Source organism: Giraffa tippelskirchi, chromosome 8 (genome assembly GCF_054371585.1).
Source record: "Giraffa tippelskirchi isolate mGirTip1 chromosome 8, T2T-mGirTip1v1.2.pri, whole genome shotgun sequence".
NCBI lineage: Eukaryota > Metazoa > Chordata > Mammalia > Artiodactyla > Giraffidae > Giraffa > Giraffa tippelskirchi.
The window spans coordinates 115,107,278-115,128,345 of NC_137282.1; the positions used below are offsets into that span (position 1 = coordinate 115,107,278).

The 21,068-nt window shown below is 36.9% G+C and overlaps 1 protein-coding gene across 17 annotated transcripts in view; it reads right to left on the minus strand.

Moving 5' to 3' along the window:
* The window catches only part of RANBP17 (RAN binding protein 17), a 355,438-nt gene that overhangs the window by 247,031 nt on the left and 87,339 nt on the right, over nucleotides 1-21,068 (minus strand). For all 17 annotated transcript variants that reach the window (XM_081520766.1, XM_081520759.1, XM_081520765.1 and 14 more), the window contains one exon: nucleotides 11,692-11,827. In XM_081520766.1, coding sequence (XP_081376892.1) covers nucleotides 11,692-11,827 — 136 coding nt within the window. The remainder of the gene's footprint in view (nucleotides 1-11,691; nucleotides 11,828-21,068) is intronic.

Consider the following 21,068-nt stretch of genomic DNA (forward strand, 5'->3'; position numbering starts at 1 on the left):
AACACCACAAGATGAGAGGATAATGTATCTGAGGCAGAAAAATCAACACCAAAAGAAAATATTACCTTCTGCCTTACTCGTAAAAAATTAATGAGGAGAACAAGCCAAAATAACCCAATTCATAATCCAAATGTACATAGAATCTCACTTTGTGCATTTTGTTCACAAATATTAAATTCTATAAATGCTTCAGAATTTATAAGCATTTAAAATAAATGGAAAAATAAAATAAAGATTTAAGATACTCTGTGTGTAACCACATACTTTTAATAAGTTTTTACAAATAATCATTATCTTTGTATTACAGAATGTTGCATAATATGAAGCACAAGGAAGACAATAAGGATTTATGGAATGTATGTATAAAGAATTACATGATTACATATGTCAAATAATGGTATATCTGATCAGGTATGATAAATAATACATGGCGTGCTAAGTCGCTTCAGTCGTGTCTGACTCTTTGCGACCCCATGGACTGTTGCCCACCAGGCGCCTCTGTCCATGGGATTCTCCAGGCAAGAAAACTGGAGTGGGTTGCCATTTCCTCCTCCAGGGGATCTTCCTGACCCAGTGATTGAACCCGCGTCTCTTAAATCTCCTGTACTGGCAGGTGGGTTCTTTACCACTAGCACCAACTTGGAAGCCTTAAAATAACACATAGGAGTCAGTTTAAAAATAATAAACCAAGCCCAGTATTTTTCCAATTTAAATCCTATACTTCTCCAAATTACATCATAATTTCAATTATTAACAGCTGCTAAGATTTTAACTTCAGATTTTTGTGCTGCAAACTTCCTTGTCTAGTACTTAATGCTCTTGAATCAACACTTAAATGCACTTAGGAAGTAGAGTGCCAAGTATAACTTGGCAAACCCATTTATAAAGCAAAAACATTAAAAAAAATAATTAGGCCTTAGGCTACTTTGCTCAACTTTCTGTTAAGCAGAGATACAGGATGTGTTTTGCAATAGTTAATAAATATTATCATGTAAGTTGAATTAAATAGGAATGGATGTAGAGAAACCATATTTTTTTAAAGTGTCTATCTGAATTCTGATATATAATATATGTATTAGACATATATGATAGAATTGAAAGAACAAATCCGTGAGCAATAAAACAATCCAGCAGTATAAGTGTTAACTACGACTATAAGTACTAAACCATTATCCAAGAGGGAAAATGTAGCTAGCTCTAATAACACTCTATCACAGGGACAAATTATGATATATTTATACAGGAAATGCTCAAAATGAAAGTTCAAAAACTTTTTAAAAAGTCTTTTAAAATACTTAACAGGAAAAAAAAAATCCCTTAAGTCAGTGATCATTATTCTCTAACATCCAAACTTCAAAAGACAATCTTAACTTTTGAAGGTACTTTCTCTCCCCTATAACCTGCATGATGATATACCTGTTACACTAGAGAATACTGTTTAATATTAAATGCCTACTGTCTAAATGTTTTAAAGCTGCTTATTTTTCACCAAAGTGAAAATCCTATATACAAAACAGTTTTCTGTGATTTCTTAAATATCTTTCCTTAAAACTATGTTGTTAAATATAAAAACACAAACACTGTTTTACGAAAAACTGAAAACTATATCCAAGTCACCTGGAAAAGCAGCAAGTACATTATTTCAACACTGGCTGCACTTACAGCAGTCAACTTAAGTTACCATCACGATATGTTTTTCTGCTTCATTATTTAAGTGCTTTCCTACTCAATTTACCCTTAGCTGTTAGTAACATTCTACACAGAAGGATCTAACAATTGTAGAGAGAGAATGCCATCTGCTGCTTCATGTGGTACTCAACAGGAAAAAAGCCTGATAACAGGTAGAGGAATTACAAAAAATAATTTCAAAATCCATATACAAAGATAATACCTGAAAGTTGAAATGTTCTTATTTCTATTTTAGATAACTTGAAAATACATCAATAGGCACTTACCGTCAGTGCAAATTCCAAGTTATTCCATAGAATTTCAAGGATATAATGTGCTTATATATCACAATGATTATAAAAAAGGCTTTTACTCAGGTATGTAGAGTGAGAGGATCAAAAGAAGAGGATCACTTGCCTGGTCTTAATGAAGTTATTTCCCATTTATGAATTACTACATATCTTATCTATGAACATGTGACTTATAAATAAGGTGATCCTATAACTTATCCAAACAGGGACACTGTGGGGAATGAGAAGTGGATCAACTAACTATCAATTATGCCAGTGCAACAAGTGTGAGCATTTCTCAGGTGGCGACAGTGGTAAAGAATCCGCTTGCCAACGCAGTGAGACATAAGAGAGGGTTCGATCCCTGGGTCGGGAAGATCCCCTGGAGCACGGCATGTCAACCCACCCCAGTATTTTTGCCTGGAGAATTCCACGGACAGAGGAGCCTGGCAGGCCACACTCCATAGGGTCGCAAAGAGTCAGACACAACTAAAGCAATTCAGCACGCACACAAGTGTGAACTGGGACAATCTCAGGCAAATCTGAATGTACGGTCACCTATTTATAAATTACTATGCCGCCCTCATTCCCTTTAGCTTCATAACAATGCCCTGAGAATCTTCCTGAAAAGCAATTTGAATTTTTTTTAGTAAACAGCTAATTCAGGAGGATGAAGACAAAAAAGGGAGATGGAAGCAGAAGTAACAAGAAAGTGTATTCCAGACCATATAATGCCTCAGTCTAAGTAACTACCTCAAACAGTCTGATTTTTCACTTACTTTACTTTGTTATACTACTAGAAATTCTTTAGCACTAATAAATATATTCTTTAGAAACAGCAAATCCTTTCAAGGATAATTAAGCCGTACATTAATTGAGATTACTCCCTCTTGACACCTAGCAGATGTCAAATATCTGGGAAAAAAAACAGATTTGTGAGGTGCGTGCTTGTGTGTTGCTGTGTGTAGTGTGGCCATGGAGAAAAGAGGGGTACATTTTAGAGAAGAAAATCCCTCTGGTGGTGACTGACTGTATAGGATGTCATAACTGGAAGTCAAGAAAGGAAGAGAAAAACTCTTAAGACTAACTTGCCAGTTTGAAAATTTAAATCCAAAGAGGGAAAGGGAACTTGCTCCCTCCTCAATTTCTGGTGTCCTAGTTTAGGAGGCCAGAATTCAGGAACTGTCTATTAAAAATAGAGCTTATCAGTGTCATTGGTTAAATTATAATTCTTTATACATCTATTTTTAAAGGAAAATACATTCCAAGATTAAATGACCACATTTTAACTAACATTCTGAATTCAACTTTTGGTGCAATTTTGTAACCAATAAAAGTAAAACTGATGTTTATGGGTAGGGATGGCTTGAATAAATTGTTGCTCAGTCACTAAGTCATGTCTGACTCTCTGCAACCTCATGAACTGCAGCATGCCAGGCTTCCCTGTCCTTCACTACCTCATGCGGTTTGCTCAAACTCATATCTATTGAGTCAGTGATGCCATAAAACCGTCTCATCCTCTGTCGCCCCCTTCTCTTCCTTCCCTCAATCTTTCCCAGCATCAGGGTCTTTTCAAGTGAGTCAGCTCTTTGCATCACATGGCCAAAGTATTGGAGCTTCAGCCTCACCATCAGTCCTTCCAATGAATATTCAGGGTTCATTTCCTTTAAGATTGACTGGTTTGATCTCCTTGCTGTCTACGGGACTCTCAAGAGTCTTCTCCAGCACAGTTTGAAAGCATCAATTTTTCAGCACTTAGCCTTCTTTAAGGCCCAACTCTCAATCCATACATTACTACTGGAAAAACCACAGCTTTGACTATATGGACCTTTGTCGGTAAAGTGATGTCTTTGCTTTTTAAAACACTGTCTAGGTTTGTCATGGCTTTTCTTCCAAGGAGCGTCTCTTACTTTCATGGATACAGTCACGGTCTGCAGTGATTCTGGAGCCCAAGAAAATAAAATCTGTCACTGCTTCCACTTTTTCTCCCCTCTATTTGCCATGAAGTGATGGGACCAGATGCCATGATGGTAGTTTTCTGAATGTTGAGTTTTAAGCCAGTTTTTTCATTCTCTCTTTCACCCTCATCAAGAGGCTCTCTAGTTATTCTTCAGTATCTGCCATTAGAGTGGTATCATCCGCATATCTGAGGTTGTTGATATTTCTCCTGGCAATCTTGATTCCAGCTTGTACTGTATCCAGCCCAGCATTTCGCATAATGTACTGTGCATCTAAGTTAAATAAGCAGCGTGACACTATACAGCCTTGTCATACTTCTTTCCCAATTTGGAACCAGTCTGCTGTTCCACATTCGGTTTTAACTGGTGATTCTTGATCGCATACAGATTTCTCAGGAGGCAGGTAAGGTGGTCTGGTATTCCTATCTCTTTTAAGAATTTTCCACAGTTTGTTGTGATCCACACAGTCAAAGGCTTTAAAGTAGTCAATGAAGCAGAAGTGGATGTTTTTTTGAATTGCCTTGCTTCTTCTATGATCCAGTCGATTTTGGCAATTTAATCTCTGGTTCCTCTGCCTATTCTAAACCCAGTTTGTACATGTGGAAGTTCTCGGTTAACGTACTGCTGAAACTTAGCTTGAAAGATTTTGAGCATAACCTTACTAGCATGCGAAATGAACACAAATGTACGGTAGTTTGAACATTCTTTGCCACTGTTCTTCTTTGGGATTGGAATGAAAACTGACCTTTTCCAGCCCTGTGGCCACTGCTGAGTTTTCCAAATTTGCTGACATATTGAGTACAGCTCTTTAACAGCATCACCTTTCAGGACTTTAAATAAATAACTCAAATGGAATTCCATCACCTCAACTAGCTTTGTTTGCAGTAATGCCTCCTAAGGTTCTCTTGACTTCACACTCTAGAATGTCTGTTCTAGGTGAGTGACCACACCAGTCATTAAGACCTCTTTTCTATAGTTATGTGTATTCTTGCTACATCTTCTTAATTTCTTCTGCTTCCGTTAGGTCTTTACCATTTCTGTCCCTTATTGCGCCCATCCTTGCATGAAATGTTCCCTTGAACTGGAGACAGTTTTCTCATTTAATTGTTTTCCTCTACTTCTTTGCATTGTTCATTTAAAAAGGCCTTATCTCTCCTTGCTATACTCTGGAACTCTACATTCATTTATTAATATTCATTGGATAATTAAAATATACAAGTGGAAAATATTCAGCAGCACATATACATCATGCATAGAGGAGAATGTAATATCAAAAGAAAAAGTTGCAAAGGTAAGTGAAGTTTGACCATAGAAGAAATTTATTTTGTAAATAATGGAAAATTGTTCATTTTAAGCAGAGAAATGGAACATGAAGAAATGTATTTCATAATGACTGGCAAAATTTAAAGACTGACAAAAGCAAGTATTATGACAATATAGAGTAACACGCACCTACTCTGCTGGGGGAGGAAGAATAAACTGTTACAACACTTAGGAGGATGACTTGACATTACCTTGTAAAGCTGAAGATAATGAACATTCCGCAACCTAGCAATTCCACTTCTAGTATTTTTACCTTTGGGAAACTTATACATATGCATGAGGAAACAGGTATTAAGAGTACATACTGCAGTTTTTTGGTAAACATTAAAGTTGGAAACACCCAACATATAATAACAGAAAAAACGAATATATAATGGCACAGTAATGTATTACAGCACTACATTTAATTATTAATTAAAATAATTAAAACTGTATATATCATCATAGATAAATCTCAAAAACAATGTTGATCAGAAAAGGCAAGTTACTACCTAATAATTTTCTATTAGGTTAATAATACTATGTTTTATTAACAAATAGATAGAAATAGGGGAAAGAACAAAATCATGCATGAAAGTAACTCTAAGTTTAGGGCAGTGGTTATTTCTGAGCAAGAAGTGAGAAGAACAAAATCAGACCAATATGTTTTTAATGTTTAATTTTAAAATATATAGATCTGAAGCAAATGTGACAAAGCATTCATATTTGACAAAACTGGAAGATTCAAAACTGGTAGATTCCCACCAGAGAAAAGATTACTCGGGTGGCAGTATAGAAAACGGACTGGAAGGAGGCAAGAAGGAAACATGGAGTACAAGCAAAAGACTTCTGAACTCGAGTGAGAAGTGACGAGCTGTGTGACAAGGATGCAAAAGAAGGGGCTTGAGAAAGGAGTGGGACCAAGAGATGCTTAGAAAATACAATCAATAAGATTAGGTGACAGAACAGACGTAGGAAGTAAGAGCAAAGAAGAAATTTAGAGTTCAAAGTCATTTTCCCTCAAAATAGAAAAGCAGGTAGACAGCATTTTAGAAGACAGTTGTTTAGTTGCTAAGTTGTGCCTGACTCTTATGCGACCCCAAGGACTGTAGCCCAGCAGGCTCCTCTGTTCACCAGATTCTCCAGGAAAGAATACTGGAGTGGGTTGCCATTTCCTTTTCCAAGGGATCTACTTGATTCAAGGACTGAACCTGTGTCCCCTGCTTGGCAGGCAGATTCTGTACCACTGAACTACCTAGGACGCCCCACAGTTTAAATAAGTGCAGTTTATTCCAATTATAAACCAATAAAGCTGTTAAGAGATAAAATGGTTCTACATAAAAATCTAGATCTCCCACTTCTTTGGGAAAATCAATCAACTGTATATCGACACAACCATCTCCCACTTTTCATGTCTTGCTAAGGTCAATCCTGCCACAGTAGCAGCAAAAACTGGAGAACAATTAAGACCATGCCCACTTAAACACTGGCTGGGTCATAAGACTTATCCAAGACTCCAAGACTACAGAGAATCTCTCTTCTCTGCCCTGGGCTTCCTGACTGTACAGCGATGGTCACAAGTTCAACAGCCCCGGGAGGTACAGGAATCCAGGAAACTTTCAGATTATTTGTTTTGACACTGACCTTGGTCACAGGAGTAAAGACCAAGGTCACAGGACCTTGGTCTGGAGGTCCTGAGAATTTCTGTATGCCTTTAACACATAGAGCTACAGTCACATGAAATCTGTGTATGCCCTACAGAATAGACACATAAACTCTAGTTTGCCACAACCTCCAACACTCTCTGTGACTCAATGTTTCTGTACACAGTATTGCTACATTATGTTTTTTTAAAATCTATGTACTTCATTGGAGAAGGCAATGGCACCCCACTCCAGTACACTTGCCTGGAAAATCCCATGGATGGAGGAGCCTGGTAGGCTACAGTCCATGGGGTCGCTAAGAGTCGGACATGACTAAGCGAGTTCACTTTCACTTTTCCCTTTCATGCACTGGAGAAGGAAATGGCGGGGACAGTGGTCTATGGGGTCGCATAGAGTCGGACATGACTGAAGCAACTTAGCAGCAGCAGCAGCAGCAGCAGCATGTACTTCATTAATTTAAAAAAATATCTTTTTCTCTAAAGAAGCTATAGTCAAACATACTTTAGGATTTCTAACTAAAACAATATTTATCAGAGTTAGCTTTACTAAGTGTAAAGGCTTAAAATTTGAGAAAGTGAAAAAACAGAATCTATATCTTTAACCCTTAATGCATTTGAACCTCAGAAAAGATAACATGTTATGCATTACAACAAGAAATATACAAATTATGCTTTCCACTTAGTCCCTGTGGTGGTGGTGGTTTAGTGGCCAAGTTGTGTCTGACTCTTGTGACCCCCTGGACTGTACCCTGCCAGGCTCCGCCATCCATGGGATTCTCCCAGCAAGAATACTGGAGTGGGCTGCCATTTCCTTCTCCAGGGGATCTTCCTAACCCAGGAATCAAACCCAGGAATCTGCATTGCAGGCAGATTTGTTACCAACTGAGCTACAAGGGAAGCCCACAGTCCCTGTAGAGCTTATCCACCTACCAGATTAAACTTCACACGGGCTGTGACTTCTGGATAGGTCTTAGGATATAGCTATCAACAGTGTTGGAGAATGTGAGACATACCCTGGGAAAAAGGGACTTAACTCAAGCTGTTCTTAGAAGCATTGGAAGTTGTCATAGCAATTATCCTTCCATCAGGGTTAGCTTATAGGAGACCCTGACATATACGTCATAAGATCAGTCCGACAAGGCTAAACAATTTTTCTTTTAAGTGGAATTAGCCACTATTGTCAATTAGGCCAAATTAGGCTGAGAGCTGTTCTCTGCCATCCTGTTATTTTCTCTGAGACATATAAAGTTCAGGGCTCCCACAAAAAGGTTCCTGTTTTCATGCTGGCAAAGTCCATTTCTTTTTATTAAAAATTTTCACTGGAGTCTAGATGCTTTACAATGTTGGGTTAGTTTCTGCTATCCATATACATATATACCCTCTCCTTTTTGGATTTCCTTCCCATCTAGGTCACCAAGGCACCGAGCAGTGTGTCCCCTGTGCAGTGGAAGGTTCTCATTAGCTATCTATCCAGTCTCTTTTTAGAAAATTTTACAACATTCTATTTAGCCCAATATATTCCAAATAGCTTTTTAACATATAGTCAATATAAAGATTATAAGACGTTTTATACTCTATTTCTCTGTGTTTTTTTTTTTAAACTTGTCTCGGAAATCCAGTGTGCATTTTTTGCTTATAGCATATCTTATTTCAAGTGCTCAATAGTCATATGTGACTAGTGCCTTGTTGTTGTTTAATTGCTATCTTTTGTGATCCCATGGACTATAGCCTGTCAGGCTCCTCTGTCCACCGTATATCCCAGGCAAGAATACTAGAGTGTGTAGCCATTGCCTTCTCCATTAAGACAGCAAGTTTCTTCTTAGAACCTGTTGAATCTGAAGGACCCATTCAATACCCCAGTCAAAGATCTAGCAGGAGGCAACTCAGCAAAGTGGGAAGCAGCAAAGGCTCTATCAGATGTCCTGGGTTCAAATCTAGATTCAACCACTTAATTATATTAATTAGCCATTTGAAGCCTCAGTTTGCACATTTGTAAAAAGGGGTGGAGATGTTAATAAAGATAACTATTTCCATGGAGTTTTTCTGAGATGAAATTAGATGCATGTTAAGTGCCCAGCAAAGTCTCTGGCACAGAGTAATTGCTCAATTAACACCTAGAGACACTATGATTTCTCTTTCTCACTTAAAGGACATACTTCTATACGTTACTTAGGACACTTCAACGATTCCCACCTTGGTTCCTGGAGCATATATTTCTATAAATTATATTATCTTATCTATGAAAGCTTTTATAAAATTTTCAACATGTTAGTAATGGTATAACTTACTTAAAACTGTCAAACAATTTCATCAAAACAGGCATTATTTTCCAACTCACAAACATATCCTTTATTACCTGGAAGCAATATACATGATATCTAGACCCAATTCCTATAAAATTCCACTAAATATATATATTTAACCATTATCAGAAAGCATACAAGCAATATGCCAAGCATGTGGAGGTGAAAATAATAAAGAAGGCAGAACAGTCCTAACCCAAACTGCAGTCTATATGTGTTTTGATAATATATAGTTACAATGCAATATAATAATGTTAAAAGAGGGGAAAGAGAAAAGGAAGTCTCCCAGAATTTAGGTTAAGAAAAGCACCCTACAGGATGGGGTATCTGATGTGAAAGATAAGCGGGAGTTAGTGGAGTAAGGCATGGAGGCGGAAGCTCAATTTTGAAAAATAGCATCTTAGGCAGATGAAACATTTTTTCCTCAAAGGTCCAGAATGTAAAGAGAATGAAGACAGTTAAAGGAGGTGGAAAATGTTCCACATACATGAAGTATGCAGTACAAGTATGGAGTACTGAAGCATGAAGCTGATGACATACATCGAGATTGGAAGGAACTTTAAGTCATAGTCTATATGATCCAGTTAAATGATATAATGCTTAAAAGAGCTTAGTACAGTTCCTGGTACAAAATAAATACACTCCAAAAATGGAATTTGATAATACTCTCACCAAAATTTTTTTTTTCATTTGGTCCTCCTTAGTTGGTTGACAGAAAAACAGTATGCAGAGTAAAATGTGAACAATAATTCCAACTTTGCAGGCTTGTTATAAGACCTAGAGAGAATGTGAAGAATTCCTCGAGTGCCAGACCAGACATTAAGGTTCTCTCAAAAGAGTTCACTAAGGCAGATCAGCAGAAAAGCCAAAAAGAAAAGTGGAAAGCTTTGGCTTCACTTCAGGGTTATTTTCTGTGAATGCCTCAGAAATAAAATCATCTAATTCTCTTTTAAAATACAGTAAGATGTACCAAACATTTTAGAATAAAATTAAAACTAAAGATACACTAGTCTGATGATGTGTTTTTGATGTGTTTACTTTGTTCCTAATATATAAGCAATTTCAAAAAAGAAATATTGATCTTTTATAATTCATTTTTCCACAATTATCTTATATTAAAATTTACACAATAACAAGAATCTTTGGGAAAAAAATTTTCTCAAATCTCATTGCCTTAAAAAACTTCATTTTACATATTTATTTCCAAATACTTTAAACACAATAATTTGAAGGCTTTTCCACTCTATATTACAGTGTTTTGATTTAAAACCCAGACCAAATGGATATTAGATAAGTAATATTTCCAGCGTATTCACTTCTGCAAAAGCAAAATACAAACTCTCTGGGTACATTTAAAACCTGACAATTTACCATAATTCCATGTGCATAAATTTCATACCATGTCATTTTTGTCTGATTCCCCTTTGTCTTACTGCCAACCTAAAGCAGGTACATCCAGCTACTCCTTTTTCTCCCTGGTGCTCTCATTCAGTATTAGCTTAATCTAAGAAAATGCTATTAATATTAATCCTGAACGAAAAAGAATCCTGAAACAGCAATAAAATGTCACAGTATATTTGACCAAGAAAGTATCAAGCTACATCACTTTGTTGAAAAGCAAAGAAAACCGTACCTGAAATAAACTAAAGGATGATCTCAACAAAATCAAATACTTTTCAAACTACTGAACAACTACTATTAAGAGAAAACCATAAATGAACTGAAGGTTAACCTAAATTTTCCAAGGACAAAAAAGCTCAGTCCAATATAAAAAGCTTATTCTAGAACTTAATCTCTCAACATTACTAATACAAACTACTAATACAAAGGAGGTAAGAATATTCTTAGGACTTACTACAGAGAAGGATTTGGGGAGGAAAAAAAAACCTCGTGGATCTTACTCGAGTGTCACAGTACTACTAAACATCCAGTTAGGTTCACATAAAAGCCTGCAATAACACCGTGATGCCTTAAGCTCAATTTATCCAAACACGATGCTAAAACTTTCAACTGGCAGAGTCAAGTGTTCCCTTCACTAAGGTAGGTTAACTGTGCCTCTCAAAGGCTTGTCTTCTTACTCTTCTTGAAATCATCATTTATCATGTAAAAATGCTGAGGAATGAGTGGAAAATATGCTAGAAATCAGGTAAATAAATATCAAAACAAACAACTCTCAGAACTACTAAAAGTGTAAATCTTATGTTTTAAACCTTGAAATACAATACAATAAAGGCAAAATTCAGTATGGTGTTTTAACCTTAACTATTTAATGACTAACTACATAAAAAATATTCACTAACTGCCGATCAATCTTCAAAGACAACGGTAAATCTAAGCATAAGACAAGCAATCTCACATTGCCTTCAATAACAATTAATAAATTGACTTCAATTGATCAGTTAATTTTTTATGTAGAAACTGCTCAAATGTATCATTCAGCTTAAAGGTGTTACATGTGAACATCTTTTCTTCAATAATACTAGTTTTAATCACTAGTAAAAACCTACCTTTGAGGTTCTTTGAAGTTGATCACCAACATATGTTTTACGAAACTGATCCAAGAACCACAGAATTGCAAGCTCCATTTTCTCACTAGAACACTGAGGCAATCCGGTATCCATTAGAGATATAAGCTGAAAAACTCTTTTCATGAAGGAAAAAAAAGGCTTCAGTAAAAATTCTTAGAGAAATAATATTGAAACATTTATCAACAATTATATATAATATAAAAAGTGAAAAAATACAAAAGCTTATAAAGAAAATATTTCAAAAATCATCCGAAATCCTACATTAAGAGATGCTACAATCTGGTCAAATTCCTTCTATCCTTTTTTCCTAACACATACATATACATGCCTAGAAACCTACATGGACATACAATCATTAATTTACTAAATTTTATATATAAATACATGTGATAGACACATAAATATATAACATCTATATGGTAAATACCTACCATTATATATCATAGAAACATAGATATTAACTCAAATATGTATAAAAACATATATATTTATAACACATTTTAGGAAAAGAGAGTGATATTGAATGTGTAATTTTGTATTTTTTCATTACAACATATTTTCATCAAACCACATATTTTGAGCTCACACAGTTCAAAGTACAAAAAAAAAAAAAATTAAGAGGTACACCCATCAAGTTATATCACTTTCTTAATGAGTAATAAAAATTTTACCTGAAATAAATTACCAGATGATCTTAACAAAATCAAAATTTTTAATATAAGTATGCAATTATTATATCAAAAATCATAAATGAACTAAAGGCTAAGTTAAATTTCCTAAAGAAAAACTTACTAGAATGAAAAGCTTAGCCTAGGATTTTCCCCCCATACTTCCTCTGCAAAAAAAAAATCCTTCTATTATCTATTTTCATTAAAATTTTCCAAAGAATGGCTGCCAAGTGCCTGGTGCTAACAAAATCAGCATACCATAACAAAATTTTTAAGAGATAGAAATAGAAGTTCTGGAGGAAATAGTATCTACTTTTTTTTCTCATTGTACAAAGGCAACTGGGTCCAGCCCTAACCCATCCGCTTCCATCCATGTATACACACAAGAACACACACATACACACTGTCAACAGTTTGTGTCATTTCAGAGACTTTTTAAACGTACGTACAGGCAAATATGACTAATTATTCTCCTCCCAACTCTTTACACATATGAAGCATACTATACTGTTATACTGTTAAACCTAGCTTTCTTCATTTACTAATACATCTTATAGATCTTTCATCTCAGATATAAAGAACTTCTTTATGTTCGTGACATTGTACAGGAGACAGGAATCAAGACCATCCCCAAGAAAAAGAAATGCAAAAAAGCAAAATGGCTGTCTGAGGAGGCCTTAAAAATAGCTGTGAAAAGAAGAGAAGCGAAAAGCAAAGGAGAAAAGGAAAGATCTAACAATTTGAATGCAGACTTAGAAAAAATAGCAAGGAGAGATAAGAAAGCCTGCCTCAGCGATCAATGCAAAGACATAGAGGAAAACAACAGAATGGGAAAGACTAGAGATCTCGTCAAGAAAATTAGAGATACCAAGGGAACATTTCATGCAAAGATGGGCACAATAAAGGACAGAAATGCTATGGACCTAACTGAAGTAGAAGATATTAAGAAGAGGTGGCAAGAATACACAGAACAGTACAAAAAAGATCTTCATGACCCAGATAATTACAATGGTGTGATCACTCACCTAGAGCCAGACATCCTGGAATGTGAAGTCAAGCGGGCCTTAGAAAGCATCACCAAGAACAAAGCTAGTGGAGGTAATGGAATTCCAGTTGAGCTATTTCAAATCCTGAAAGATGATACTGTGAAAGTGCTGCACTCAATATGCCAGCAAATTCGGAAAACTCAGCAGTGGCCACAAGACTGGAAAAGGTCAGTTTTCATTCCAATCCCAAAGAAAGGCAGTGCCAAAGAATGCCCAAACTACCGCACAACTGCATCATCTGACACAATAGTAAAGTAATGCTCAAAATTCTACAAGCCAGGCTTCAGCAATACATGAACCATAAACTTCCAGATGTTCAAGTTGGTTTTAGAAAAGGCAGAGGAACTCAGAGATCAAATTGTCAACATCTGCTGGATTATTGAAAAAGCAAGAGAGTTCCAGAAAAGCATCTATTTCTGCTTTATTGACTATGCCAAAGCCTTTGACTGTGTCGATCACAATAAATGGTGGAAAATTCTGAAAGAGATGGGAATACCAGACTACCTGACCTGCCTCTTGAGAAACCTGTATGCAGGTCAGCAAGCAACAGTTAGAACTGGACATGGAACAACAGACTGGTTCCAAACAGGACAAGGAGTATGTCAAGGCTATATATTGCCACCCTGCTTATTTAACTTACATGCAGAGTACATCATGAGAAACGCTGGGCTGGAGGAAGCACAAGCTGGAATCAAGATTGCGGGGAGAAATATCAATAACCTCAGATATGCAGATGATACTACCTTTATGGCAGAAAGTGAAGAAGAACTAAAGAGCCTCTTGATGAAAGTGAAATAGGAGAGTGAAAAAGTTGGCTTAAAGCTCAACATTCAGAAAACTAAGATCATGGCATCCGGTCCCATCACTTCATGGCAAATAGATGCGGAAACAGTAGCTGATTTTATTTTTCTGGGCTCCAAAATCACTGCTGATGGTGATTGCAGCCATGAAATTAAAAGACACTTACTCCTTGGAAGGAAAGTTATGACCAACCTAGACAGCATATTAAAAAGCAGAGAGACATTACTTTGCCAACAAAGGTCTGTCTAGTCAAAGCTATAGTTTTTCCAGTGGTCATATATGGATGTGAGAGTTGGACTATAAAGAAAGCTGAGTGCCGAAGAATTGATGCTTTTGTACTGTGGTGTTGGAGAAGACTCTTGAGAGTCCCTTGGACTGCAAGGAGATCCAATCAGTCCATCCTAAAGGAGATCAGTCCTGGGTGTTCATTTGAAGGACTGATGTTGAAACTGAAGCTCCAATACTTTGGCCACCTCATGCAAAGAGTTCACTCATTGGAAAAGACCCTAATGCTGGGAAAGATTGAAGGCAGGAGGAGAAAAGGATGACAGAGGATGAGATGGTTGGATGGCATCACCGACTCGATGGACATGGGTTTGGGTGGACCCCGGGAGTTGCTGATGGACAGGGAGGCCTGGCATGCTGCGGTTCATGGGGTCGCAAAGAGTTAGACACAACTGAGCAACTGAACTGAGCTGAACTAATTCTCTTTTTACAGCCGTTTAACATTCCATTATATGAACATGTGTGCTCAGTCACTAAGTCACGTCTGACTCTTTAGTGACCCCATAGATTGTAGCCCACTAGGCTCCTCGGTCCATGGGATTTTCCAAGCAGAATGATGGAGTGGGCTGCCATTATCCATATTATTTTCAGCATTCCCCTACTGATGGACACTAAAGTTGCTTATGATATTTTGCTGTTACAAAAATACTGCAATTCACAATCTTTAACACATTATTCCACACATTTACAGTTATAATATAAACCTTATAGTAAAAGTCCAATTACTGGCTTAAAGAGTATGAATTTATAATTCTGATAGCTATTCCAATGAAGTTGCCTTCCAATGAAATTGAAATAACTTATACTCCCATCACCAGTAAAGGAGAGTGTCCATACACACAGATAATTCAGAGTGATACTAAACTTTAGAATTTACTGAAATCGAAAAAATGGTATCTCTAATATTTCTTATTTTTTAATCTCATAACAACTAATGTTCTGCATACCAGGAGACCTCCTTGTGTCCATCATCTGTGGTCCACCTTCAACCCCTTTTATACCTTAGGGTTTCACTAAGATGTCTTTTATTAATAATTCATTATAATTGTTAATTACTAAAAGATTACATGCAGAAAACTTCCAAAACTCTAGGCATCAATCACCTTCTTTTCAGTTAATAAATGAAAAACCTACTGCTCAGACAACTCTTATGGATTTTGCATAAGAACAACATCTTACCCAAATCTGAGGTGTTTTTATATTTCATCTTTTTATATATACTGCTATGATACACTGGAACTTAATCTTGAACATCTCTTGTGAGATATGGCTCAACATTTTTTGCAGATGACTACCCACCTGCTTCAACACCCATTTGGTTCTCGTATAGTCTATTTTTGCCCACCATTTTGAATTACCCCTTATCATATACATTAGGTCCATTTGCAAATTTTTATTACTTTCTGGATATTTTATTTTATTCCACTGATCTGTCTCACTAAACATCTTGCCCAATTATTTTTTTCATATTATTAATTTTCTAAAACACTGTATAAAATTAAGGCTATGTCAAGTTTTAATAATCTCATTTTGAATATAAACTTACATTTCATTGAAATACAACTACTGTCCTTTTTCTACCACCAAAGAGTTCTAGGAAAAAAATATCTTGTTTACAGCAAATGAACTTCTTTATAAATCTTGGTATTTACTGCCAAAATGTTATGAAATAATATTTTGGCAACCATTTTTATAGTTAAATAGCTAAATTAAGCTACTTATTTAAAAGTAACTTCACTCACTGAATATCTTTAATACTATTAAAATTTATGAAGGAAAGCTTAATAAAGATCAAATTTAAGAACCATATTATCAACCAGGTTTGTTTTTCTAAAGAAATATTTATTCTTTGATTTTGAAAGGAGGAACAATGCTAGCTTTTAAAGTCTACCTATTGGTCAATGCATGGACTGCTGAAGTAGTTTTAGTTAAATAAACACAGACACCAAGCCACATCTCTGGATTCAGGTGATTTTAACTAACGTAATGCATATCCTGCTTTTAAATTCTTTGTGAGTAGGACCTCCCTTTTCCTACTCGAGCTCTTTGTTGATTCTATGCAATTGCTTGTTTACTTTTATTTCCTTTAAATAGCACACATTCCAAAAATCTGAGGAAGACATGAAACCAAAAGACAAGTTTGCTGGGGTGCCTTTACAACTCATATTAAGCTGGTGATTTGCATTTGCTTAAGAGACAATGATATCCCAAGCAGGAGAGTAGGAAAAAGTTCCCAGGGGGGTACATGATCTTTTTGTCAAATCAACTTTGATAGTTGCATTAATACAGGAAGTTCAGCTGCAAGTGACTGAAACCCAAAATAACAACTGCTTAAACAATACAGATGTTTATTTCTCTCTCAAGCAAAAATCCAAGGCAATGCTCTAGGACTAGCCGGTGCTCCATGGTGTATCAGAGATGTAGGTTCCCTCCATCTTGTTGTTATACTTGCCTTCACTCATCAGTCACTTTATGGTCCAAGATGGATTCTTAAGATAAACCCATGTGCATATATGTTACACATACCATGTTTACTTACATTCAATTGCCCATAATATAATCACTTAACCGTATCCAGATGTAAGAGATTATAGTAAATCTAGTCTTTATTCAGGTGGCCAATGCCCAGCAAAACATTTCAGGTATTCTATTACTGCAGAAGGAAGGAAGGAAGAGATACAAGACAACTAGTAGTCTCTGCCATAGTACTCTGCAAAGATCTGTGGCCACCTCTAACAAATGCTTAACACCAAAGTTTATATTGTAATAGGTTAGGTCAGGTTATTGAATATTCACTTGCAGTTTAAATTTAGTGGCCTACATTTATTTTTACCTTTATCTTAAATTATCTTTGGAGCATGAACGGAATACAAATACAAAATACATTAAATAACTTTGATTCAAGTATAAGCACACCATTCCAAGTATAAAGAAATGAATTTTTGGATAATTAACTCTTTTAGCTCTTTTATATTCTCTTTATATCCAATTACATAAATCGTTGTTCAGTCAATAAATACTTTAAGGCCTACTATAATGGTAGGTATATGTTAGGAGTTCAGAATATAACACTGAGCAAAACACATATATTCCCAGTCCTCCAGAAATCTATAATCTATGCGGGGAAAGACAGTAAAACAAATAATTAGAATAAGGAATGACAAGTGCTATAATCAACACTACAAAGAAATTAGCAAGAATTCCTGACATTCTTGGATGGGACAGAGCTAAAAGAGTATTGAGAGAAAATGGAAAGTGTGTGTAGTTATCTAGACAGGGAAAAATAAAAAAGTGTGACTCATTTAAGAGCTGAAAAAAGGTTAAATATGGCTATAAAGCAGTTAGTGGCAGGAGATAAGGCTAATGAGACAGGTAGGACCCTGATTGTGAAGAGCCTGACAAGCCATGTTAATTTTAATCCCAATAGCAATGAAAGTCATTGCAGAGTTTAAGCAAAGCACAGATATAATTAGATCTTTGTTTTTGAAAGCCAGAAAGGAAACAAAGTGTCCATCTCAAATTACAGCATGAATCAAGGTAAATGATGACAGGAGTTAAAACAGCAGGGCGACAAAAATAACTGAAACTAGCTTTGCAGCCAAAGATGGAGAAGCTCTATACAGTCAGCAAAAACAAGACCGGGAGCTGACTGTGGTTCAGATCACGAACTCCTTACTGAAAAATTCAGACTTAAGTTGAAGAAAGTAGGGAAAACCACTAGACTATTCAGGTATGACCTAAATCAAATCCCTTATGATTACACAGTGGAAGTGAGAAATAGATTTAAGGGACTAGATCTGATAGACAGAGTGCCTGATGAACTATGGACGGAGGTTCGTCACACTGTACAGGAGACAGGGATCAAGACCATCCCCAAGAAAAAGAAATGCAAAAAAAGCAAAATGCCTGTCTGAGGAGGCCTTACACATAGCTGTGAAAAGAAGAGAAGTGAAAAGAAAATGAGAAAAGGAAAGATATTCCCATTTGAATGCAGAGTTCCAGAGAATAGCAAGGAGAGAGAAGAAAGCCTTTCTTAGTGATCAATGCAAAGAAATAGAGGAAAACAACAGAATAGAAAAGACTAGAGATCTCATCAAGAAAACCAGAGATACCAAGGGAACATTTCATGCAAAGATGGGCACAATAAAGGACAGAAATGGTACGGACCTAACAGAAGCAGAATATATTAAGAAGAGGTGGCAAGAATACACAGAACTATACAAAAAAGATCTTCATGACCCAGATAATCACGATGGTGTGATCACTCACCTAGAGCCAGACATCCTGGAATGTGAAGTCAAGTAGGCCTTAGGAAGCATCACTACGAACAAAGCTAGTGGAGGTGATAGAATTCCAGTTGAGCTGTTTCAAATCCTAAAAGATGATGCTGTGAAAGTGCTGCACTCAATATGCCAGCAAATTTGGAAAACTCAGCAGTGGCCACAGGACTGGAAAAGGTCAGTTTTCATTCCAATCCCAAAGAAAGGCAGTGCCAAAGAATGCTCAAACTACCACACAATTGCATCATCTGACACAATAGTAAAGTAATGCTCAAAATTCTCCAAGCCAGGCTTCAGCAATACATGAACCGTGAACTTCCAGATGTTCAAGCTGGTTTTAAAAAGGCAGAGGAACCAGAGACCAAATTGCCAATGTCTGCTGGAGCATCGAAAAAGCTAGAGAGTTCCAGAGAAGCATCTATTTCTGCTTTATTGACTATGCCAAAGTATTTGACTGTGTCGATCACAATAAATGGTGGAAAATTCTGAAAGAGATGGGAATACCAGACCACCTGACCTGCCTCTTGAGAAACCTGTATGCAGGCCAGGAAGCAACAGTTAGAACTGGACATGGAACAACAGACTGGTTCCAAACATGAAAAGGAGTACGTCAAGGCTGTATATTGCCACCCTGCTTATTTAACTTACATGCAGAGTACATCATGAGAAACGCTGGGCTGGAAGAAGCACAAGCTGGAATCAAGATTGCCGGGAGAAATATCAGTAACTTCAGATATGCAGATGACACCACGTTTATGGCAGAAAGTGAAGAGGAACTAAAAAGCCTCTTGATGAAAGTGAAAGAGGAAAGTGAAAAAGTTGGCTTAAAACTCAACATTCCGCAAACTAAGATGGCATCTCGTCCCATCACTTCATGGCAAATAGATGCGGAAACAGTGGAAACAGTGTCAGACTTTATTTTTGGGGGCTCCAGAATCACTGCTGATGGTGATTGCAGCCATGAAATTAAAAGACGCTTACTCCTTCGAAGGAAAGTTATGACCAACCTAGACAGCATATTAAAAAGCAGAGACATTACTTTGCCAACAAAGGTCCATCTAGTCAAGGCTATGGTTTTTCCAATAGTCATGTATGGATGTGATAGTTGGACTGTGAAGAAAGCTGAGCGCCGAAGAATTGATGCTTTTGAACTGTGGTGTTGGAGAAGACTCTTGAGAGTCCCTTGGACTGCAAGGAGATCCAACCACTCCATCCTAAAGGAGATCAGTCCTGGGTGTTCATTGGAGGGACTGATGTTGAAGCTGAAACCCCAATACTTTGGCCACCTCATGCGAAGAGTCGACTCATTGGAAAAGACCCTGATGCTGGGAAGGACTGGGGGCAGGAGGAGAAGGGGACGACAGAGGATGAGATGGTTGGATGGCATCACCGACTCGATAGACATGAGTTTGGGTAAACCCCGGGAGTTTGTGATGGACAGGGAGGCCTGGCGTGCTGCGATTCATGGTCACACAGAGTCAGACACGACTGAGCCACTGAACTGCACTGAGGATAAGTAGAAGGTAGAAGTTGATAGAATTTTATGACCATATGGATGCTGGTGAGAGAAAAAAGGAAAAGTTAAGGAGAGCTCCCAGGATTTAAGCCTAGGGAATTGAGTGGACAATGAGACACATGAAGTAAGTCAGGGTTGGGAGCGGATGGAAGAGGTAAGTTTAATTTTAGTCACTGAATTACAGGTACATGTGGGATAAAACTTGCAAAAGAACCAGTTCAGTAAGTGTTTGGTAATCAGAAGACAGGAATTCCTAAAACCACACAGAATCACTGAGCCACGCTGAGGGCTCAGTTAAGGTTAAAAACAATGTATCTTAGGAAGTGAATCCAGTCCATGGGGTCACAAAGGAACAGACAGGATTGAGCGACTGAGCACACACATACAGTGGCACCTACCTCCAGAAGAGGGTAATATTTTTATACTGCTCAACAGACTAAGAGAAAACTCTTGAGTTTAGGTTCTGCCATGCAGAGGAGATAAAAATACAAAGGTGAACAAAGCAGATGAAGCTTATTCCTTCCCTATTCTAGTGGAATAAACAACTAAACATTAAGAGATAGTAAGCACTAAGAAGAACAATAGAGTAGGATAAGGATGTTATTTTGGAAAGGGGGGTCAAAAGAGGTAGAGACATCTGCATGCAGACCTGACTGAAGTGATAGAGTACTATATACAATCTGGGAGAAAGTACTCCAAGCAGAAGGGGAGCACAAACCCCCCCTTTCACCCCCTAAAGTGAAAATATATTAGTAATACT